Raw genomic sequence first — 7447 nt, 5'->3', positions numbered from 1 at the left:
TCCTGCAGAGTGGACGTCTATGTGTTGCTCGTTGGAATCATCAAACGAATCAATTTTTTTTCGATTTTTTAAACTACGTACTTTTCCTGAGAATTTAGCTACTTGTAACAAAAAAAAAGCAAAGCGTGTTATTAATCTCTGCCAACTTTATTGCAGACTAAAATTTTGGGTCGAATTTCAAAAACCAATGGAACTTATTCTGACATCCTTCAACCTCGTGCAGCCGCCCTCTGCAAGGCACGTTGGATAGCCTCCTGGCGGACCTGATCCCGATATTGTTGTATCAGTTCCGCTTCGCTCGCCGTAGTGGAAGCAGACTCAGTAGTCGTTGCAGAGTCGGCAGTGGTTGAAGAACCAGCTGTCGTTGTGGCATCGGCAGTTGTTGTAGATTCAGTAGTTGTGGTCGCCTCAGTAGTTGTGGTCGCCGCAGTAGTTGTGGTCGCCGCAGTAGTTGTAGCGGATTCAGCTGTTGTGGCTGCTGCACTGGTTGTCGCTGATTCTGCTGTTGTCGCTGATGCTGCTGTTGTTGCCGAGCTAGCTGTTGTCGTTCCCAGGCGTTCCTGAAGTCGCTGCTGTATTATTTGCGCACGCAACTCTTCTATAGTGAGTCCTTCTATGGCTGAAATCTATAACAATATTGCATCAATTAGACCATTCAAGAGCAGGTATTTAAAATTGATCCTCGCACTAATATTTACCATGCTGAAAGCAACAACAATCACCACGATCGAAATCAACTTTTGCGGAAACATGTTTGTCGATATGTCTTTCTGGTTTAGTGTGAAACTATGAACAGTCGATACACTTCTGACCGTTTTTGCAAGATTGCAACCTTCTTTTTATACCTTTAGCTGAGAAAATGAATATACGGAAGTGATCATTCGAACACCTGAACAAACGATTTACTACCTCGACGAAATAAAAACACATGAACCGATATGTTTGTGCGCATGCAAATGGTTCAACAAACTTTCACTGACACTTGACAGGCAGCTTCTGGTGACGTGCGGGTACTCTGTTTTAACAAAATATCACGTGGAATAGGTATATTTGAACAGTTTTGACTATGCATCGCACGTGTTTGACATGTTTTGGCGCGCGTGTTTGAGCTGAAATTAACATATTTTTCTCCCATAAAAAGTAAATGTTGGTTGTATTCTGCGTACGAAAACTTGTGCTTCATTATTTTCTTTAATTTTACTCTTGAAATACTATTTCTTTACCGAGCGAAATGGGGAATCTAAATCGAATAAAATTCTTGCACCATTTCTGGCGCTCCTCAAAACACGCCAAGGCGCATCGTAAATTCAATCAGCAACGATATGACGTCGGCCACGGATGCACCTTGCTCCAGCTGCGCTGCATACCAAATCCATAACCCCCCGGCCTGTCATCATCCAGGGCGCGACACCCTAAACTAATGAATCGAATGGCTCCGGAGTCCACGGAGCAAATTATTCCAGCCGCAACCAAAGCTTCATTAAAGCAACAGCTTCCCCCCGAAATTCCCAAACGAACAAACGATAACGATAACTTCCCCGTCCCGGGCTCGTACCGAACATACATTCCGGGCCGATTTTGCGTAATTATATCGAAATAAAATACAGCACTGCACTGCAACGGATTCCCCACCGGGGACGGGGTCGGGGACTGGGGTGGGGGGATCGTCGACGAATCGATCGAAATATATTCGATGATCATCGAACTCCCAATAAAACAAGAGACAACAACGGCCGTTATCGTCAAACAACCGATAACCGCAAGCGCGGCCTTTTGCTTTTCCCCCACTTTGGAACGGAACCCTTTTGCTTTTGTTTGTCTGGGGTCCCGGGAGGGGGGGATCCCGCGGGGTTCATTAACATTTCGTCATCTAATTACGCTGACGATTAGTATGCAAATGTGGGTGATGTTTCAGCTCCGTGTGTGCAACGGTGGACGCTTCGGAACGGAACCTGCTCCGGAACTCCGCTCGTTCCCGGCGGATCGGTCTGTCACACACTCGTTTGACGGCTGCTCGACAGCCGTCGTTGGGCTAACCTGTTTCGTTTGCGTCCCGAAAAATGTCCGCCGTCTCGGATCGCCCCCCCCCCTCGAGACACCCCAAAAGACGGTTGGTTGAGTTGATTGTTCGAAAGGTATCGATTGTTTGTTGGGGCATCCTCCAGCCACGGGACCCATGCTCCGACGAAATATATTACGCTCGTTAACTGCAAACCGCAACAAGTCGTAAATTGTGTCATAATTAGCCGGGACGTGCATAACGCGCACGGACATGACGCCGAAACGCCCGTCGGTCGGGCTCGTTACGACCAAATTAAGTCCACTCTCACCTTCTACGGGGGTAGGGAAAAGGTCCTGGCCGGACCGGCGCGCGGACAAAGGGGGGACTGATTTGCTGTTGGCACGGGTTCCGGGTGCTCCAGTGTCTGCATGCCTTAAAGCGAGATCTTAAGATAGCGCGCGGTGACACCTAACCGGGCCGATGCGATCGATTTGATCCGCTATTGATCATCGAGGATAGATGAAGCATAGATATCGTAGCGCTCACTGGATCCAACCAATGTTGACCCTTTTTTCTGGAGGCCCTTTCCCCCCTCCCGTCCCCCTTTCCTCCATCGGATTATGAAGAAAAACATCGAACAGAGATCCGACGCACCAGATAATCTCGCTTGCGCCCCATGTTCCGTCACCCGATCCGAATCGCTCAACCGAAAAACAAACCAAACTGGCTAATAACACAATTTGACCGTTTTTAATTGGCTTTAAATGAGGGGAAATTTTTCATAAAACTGCCGATTCTGGCACTCGCCTCGTCATGTTCCGCCCGATAAAGCGCACCGATGCCGCCCTTGAGGCCGCGGGTTAGGTCGAGGCAGCGGGGGTTCGATTCGAGAGTGGATCTGAACCGGCTAATCGATGCGATCGGATCGAATGACGGGTTCGGGGTTGTTGGTGCCGCAACATTTTGACCACATGCGCTACCTGCGGTGCTAACGAATTGTTCGAAGGCGTCTAGCTGTTTATTGCATTGGACGAGGGCCGCGCGCTCATCCTCCCGACCGGGAACAACCATGATCGTGTTTATTTTATTTGAAAATCTTTTTTCTATAAGTTCCACATTAGACCAGCCTAGAAGACATTTTAAGGAACGTGAATATTAAAAATCTAACGTTCGTGTTCATTTAAGCCATCAACTTTCAATAAAAATAAATAAAATTTGCATTACTATACGCAAGCTAAACAATTTAACAAGAATAAAACAGACCTACCATTCATATACTCCAAAACAAATACTAAAAACCCAACACCTCGGTGGAACCTCGCTGCCCTCGTCTGGCCGGACGGCGAGCGGCAACCGGCACGCTCAATAAGATGCAAATGTTCCAGAAACCAGCGGGAGGAAAATGCCGACGGAACAATAAACCGATGGCAATCGTCCACGGGCACGGTCAATGGGTGTAAAATGATTTTTAATGAGCATATTCCGACGGACGATCGTTGTCGTCAAAGCGATCGTTGGTTCAATTTTGGACGTGTGTGTTTGTTTGTTTATTTGTTCGCTCGGGCCACTTTCTTAAGGCATCGAGAGGGCCGCATTTTTCTGCTCTCTTTTTCCAACGAAAAAGTTCCGCTCGCGTTTTTATGACATATTCTTGAAAATGCGATGGCCCGGCAGAAAACCTGTCGGTGGCGGCATGGCCCTGATTTTAAGGATTGCACCCGCGGCAAAGGAAATTATTAATGAAGCATCGGGCAATAAATTAGTGCGCTTGTTAGCGACCTCGCGTGACATTGATGACGCTCCTCCAGCTTATAGTGGTACCAGCACCTATCGGGGACCGTGTACAGGTTTTTCCCAATTCCAAGCGGAACATCAATGTTAACATACTTGTCAAACACCTTCATCAAATCAATGTTGAAATTATCGGTTAGTAGATGAAAATTTGATTCAATTTGAGTTATTAATTATCGGTTCGTTGATAGAATTTTGAGTTATTATACTGACCCATTTTCTAAATATATCTACTACGTCTTACTTCTTTCTTTAGTTTTCTACGGTCTTGGTAAATTTCAAACCTTGAACGTAGTTTCCGAAATAGTTGGCCACGAGATTCAATAACAAACATCCGCACTAAAGGATATTCTTGATAGGATCAATTCAATAAACCAAGTTAAAACGCATAATCTGACAAGAAAATACTTCCTAAAGCTAAGCTAGCACCAAAAATAAACTCATAAATTGACGCACTTGTGGTTTCTCACATCTCTATCGTCTGGTAAATAAATGTTACCTATATTTGCGGTGACGAAACCTGCCACTAACGTCACCAATCCTTCTACATTCGAGTGCCGCATTCTTTAAGTTGTTTTTATTTATCCCTTGGCTCCCGTGGGACTTGGACAGAAAAAAAAGTGAACCGGGACGCCACTGAAAATGTGCCTGAAAGCCTACCGGCCGGGATGGATCCTTCCTCCTGCAGTCGATGGCGCCCTTGTGCGCAGGCTCTACCACTGAGGCACGGATTTGTGTGCGGCGGTACCGTACCATGTAGTATGTATCAACAAGTAGCAATGACCTTGACCGTCCGCTTGTGTGGGTAATCCCGGGTACCGCACCACAAACGGTACGCCGGCCGGGTAAAAAAGGGGGGCTCGATGGGACGTGAATGTGGGTTGTGGGCTCGCGGTGGGGAAAAATCGATATTTCATTCTACATTTTATCCCCAAGGGGATAAACCACAACGAAGGGGAGGCGAATGAAGGAAGGCATGAGGGGCGTTCTAGACGGGCATCCCACCTCCCAAAACTTGTCTCCTTTTTTCATTCTTCCCGAATTCGGGCGGCCATTTTGTTGACGTCATAGCATGCAGGCGTATTGGTGAACAAGTCTCCAGACCACCCTACAAAGGGGGGAAAGGGAGAAAACGGGCGCCAAAGGGATGCCGATACAAGAATCACACATACGAGGACACACCGCAACGGGCCACATTTCGCAGAACCTTCCACCACAATGCGAGGACAATTCTGCCCGCCAGCTCGCCGTTTTATGAATGAACCCACACACTACTATGACCGCTGGGCCGGGCCGCAACGTGGTCGTGAGCGTAGCAAAAAGCCTCCTCTCATGGCCTCCACCATCTTTTGAACTTGACACACACACACACACACGCGCGGCCGAAACCATGACCGTGACGAAGGACATCCGTATCGTCCGCATCCTCCACCGCGACCAGCGCCGTTCCGCACAGCAGGATGCAATTTGCAAAGTGCTTCCGGTCACCCAATTGTTGCAGTCTTCTGCTCCCCTCACCCCGAGACGGCGTTGTGCACCTGCACCACACCGACACGCCGGTCCGCTGGTGTGATTATTGACGTCAGCAAGCGAAAGGACTCGCGTGCAACATAATGCGCCGTGCGGTCGATGCTGCCCTGGACATCTGCACGTTTTCTTCCACCCTGGGGTACACGCTGTTGCTTCGCCTAGGACCGTTTTTTCCGGGAACGGATGATCCGACGCACACATACAAATCCCTTAAATATCCGGGCGTATGACGTGCTGGAAGAAAAACCGGAGTGGAATTAAAATAATCTCATTACCTGATGAAACGAACATAGTCCCGAAACGGATGGAGCAACCACACCGAAACGTGACGTGGCACAACTTTCATGAATGGAACACCGAGCGCCAGGAGTGCGACAAACGTAGCCAAAATAAACTAACCCCCCGTTCCCCATCTCCCTTCCAACCTGTTTTTCGACGTGACTCGCATGTTGGATGTAATTTATATAATTGACTCAAGTTAATCATATCGAAGCCGTTTCCGCCATCGAGCTGCACGCGGTGTTTTCCCCCGTTTTCCGTCACAAAACCGGGCCGGAAATAGAACCGCATTGACGAAATCATGCTTCGACCGTGCGAGGCGTCCTCTGCTCATCACGTGCCATGCGTCTGGTACCGCCAAGACTTTCGATTGCAAATCTTTCCTTTGTTTTCCAATTGACTGCTTCTCGAGAATATTTTTAACGTCAGCTCGCTTAGCCTGGCACTTACTGTGATTTGGCAAACAACGATTAGTAAGGATGGTGATACGGAGAAACCCAATGGATGGAAATAGAAATTTGAGACAAAACAACCGTTATCTCCGAAGCAATAATCTTCGTTACGCTAATCAATTGTCAACCCCGCAAGAGAATGTTGTGCGTAATAAGGTTTCAATGAGAACGGTAGAGGATATTTGGGCTAGGACGTGGTAGGAGTTTGGTTTACTGCAGTTGGAAAGATCATAATATAAACATAGACAGTTCTGAAGCATTATGTTAAGCACTCCAAACACGAAATAAAGTGTCCTATGTCGGAAGTTCCAAAGGATAATGAATGTGATTAGTTATTTATAAAGCTTTAATTGGGAGGACAAGCAAGTTATGCGACACATAACCAACTTATGGATGAAATGTAAGACTACAATAAAGTAAGCATAGCACTTCAAATTAAAAATAGCAATTCAAACAACATGACACATAGATGACATACCAGTAAAATACCTTATAATGTAACCAGCCATTGACGTCAGTAAGTTCACAGAATTTCTCAAACCTTTCTTACAATGTTGCAGTTGATGGTTTCTTCATAATTTTTCTCAGCATGATATTTCTTTGTTTTGCTCTTTACTGGTAGGTTCAGCATAGTCATAGTTTTATTGCCAGATTGGTTTCCAAATGTGGTTAATACCCCCACACACATTTGATTGACTTAGCTTAACCTTTTGTACACCCTCCTACTCATGAAACATATTAAGCAACATTAACATTGAAAAGTAACAATAATAATGAACCGAAGTTCAAAGAAAACCCACAGTATTAGTCTATGCTCTATGTAAAGTAATTTCTTGACAATCTCACCGGAAAAAGCACCTGCTGTTTGCTAATTTAAAGCTGTACTTCTAGAACTCTACTATTTTCCCAATCACTATGGTTTTTTTTATTCTTTAAAAGTAGTTTACGATATTCAATTCTTAATCGGACAGTCATGTTTCAAGGCCGTGAGGAAAACAAGTAAAAATTTCTCAGCTCTGACATAATTTCCTGAGCACGTTGCTTTAATGAGTCATTCACCAAAGTTTTGGTGGGTAAAAAATGTAGGTAAAAGAAGCTGCATAAAAAAACATCGGCTGTGTGTAATATTCAATTATCTCCATGGGGCTATTACATTTCACCAGCATCAACCGGGGCGGTAATAAGCTCTTAAGTGTCATGCTTTTATGACGGTTGTTAACATTCGTTTATTCGCTGCTTTCGAACCCGCTGCCCGAACCGTTGCTTCCTCGCCATACGTTAATTTACATGCGATGCGCACACCGAAACCAGTTCCCCGTCCCGTGTTGGGCCAAGTGTCGCCCGGGGGACACATTTAAACGCACGTCGGTGCCGCGCCGGTCGAACGGTCCAA

The 7447-nt window shown here is 46.2% G+C and overlaps 1 protein-coding gene across 1 annotated transcript; it reads right to left on the bottom strand.

Moving 5' to 3' along the window:
• Nucleotides 1-209: 209 nt before the first annotated feature.
• On the bottom strand, nt 210-752 carry LOC131284465 (spore coat protein SP96-like). Its single transcript, XM_058313325.1, has 2 exons — nt 699-752; nt 210-626 (listed from the first exon to the last, which is right to left on the bottom strand). Exons 1-2 carry the CDS (start codon nt 750-752, stop codon nt 210-212), a joined length of 471 nt encoding a protein of 156 aa, XP_058169308.1.
• Between the last annotated feature and the right edge of the window lie 6695 nt (nt 753-7447).

Source organism: Anopheles ziemanni, chromosome 3 (assembly GCF_943734765.1).
Source record: "Anopheles ziemanni chromosome 3, idAnoZiCoDA_A2_x.2, whole genome shotgun sequence".
NCBI lineage: Eukaryota > Metazoa > Arthropoda > Insecta > Diptera > Culicidae > Anopheles > Anopheles ziemanni.
This window is presented reverse-complemented; position numbering and strand designations above follow the sequence as displayed.

Excerpts from the sequence above, each read along its gene's own strand:
- LOC131284465 (XM_058313325.1), bottom strand. The coding sequence starts at position 752 with ATGTTTCCGCAAAAGTTGATTTCGATCGTGGTGATTGTTGTTGCTTTC. Across the intron at positions 627-698 it reads TTGTTGTTGCTTTCAGCATG|ATTTCAGCCATAGAAGGACT; the intron begins GTAAATATTAGT and ends ATATTGTTATAG.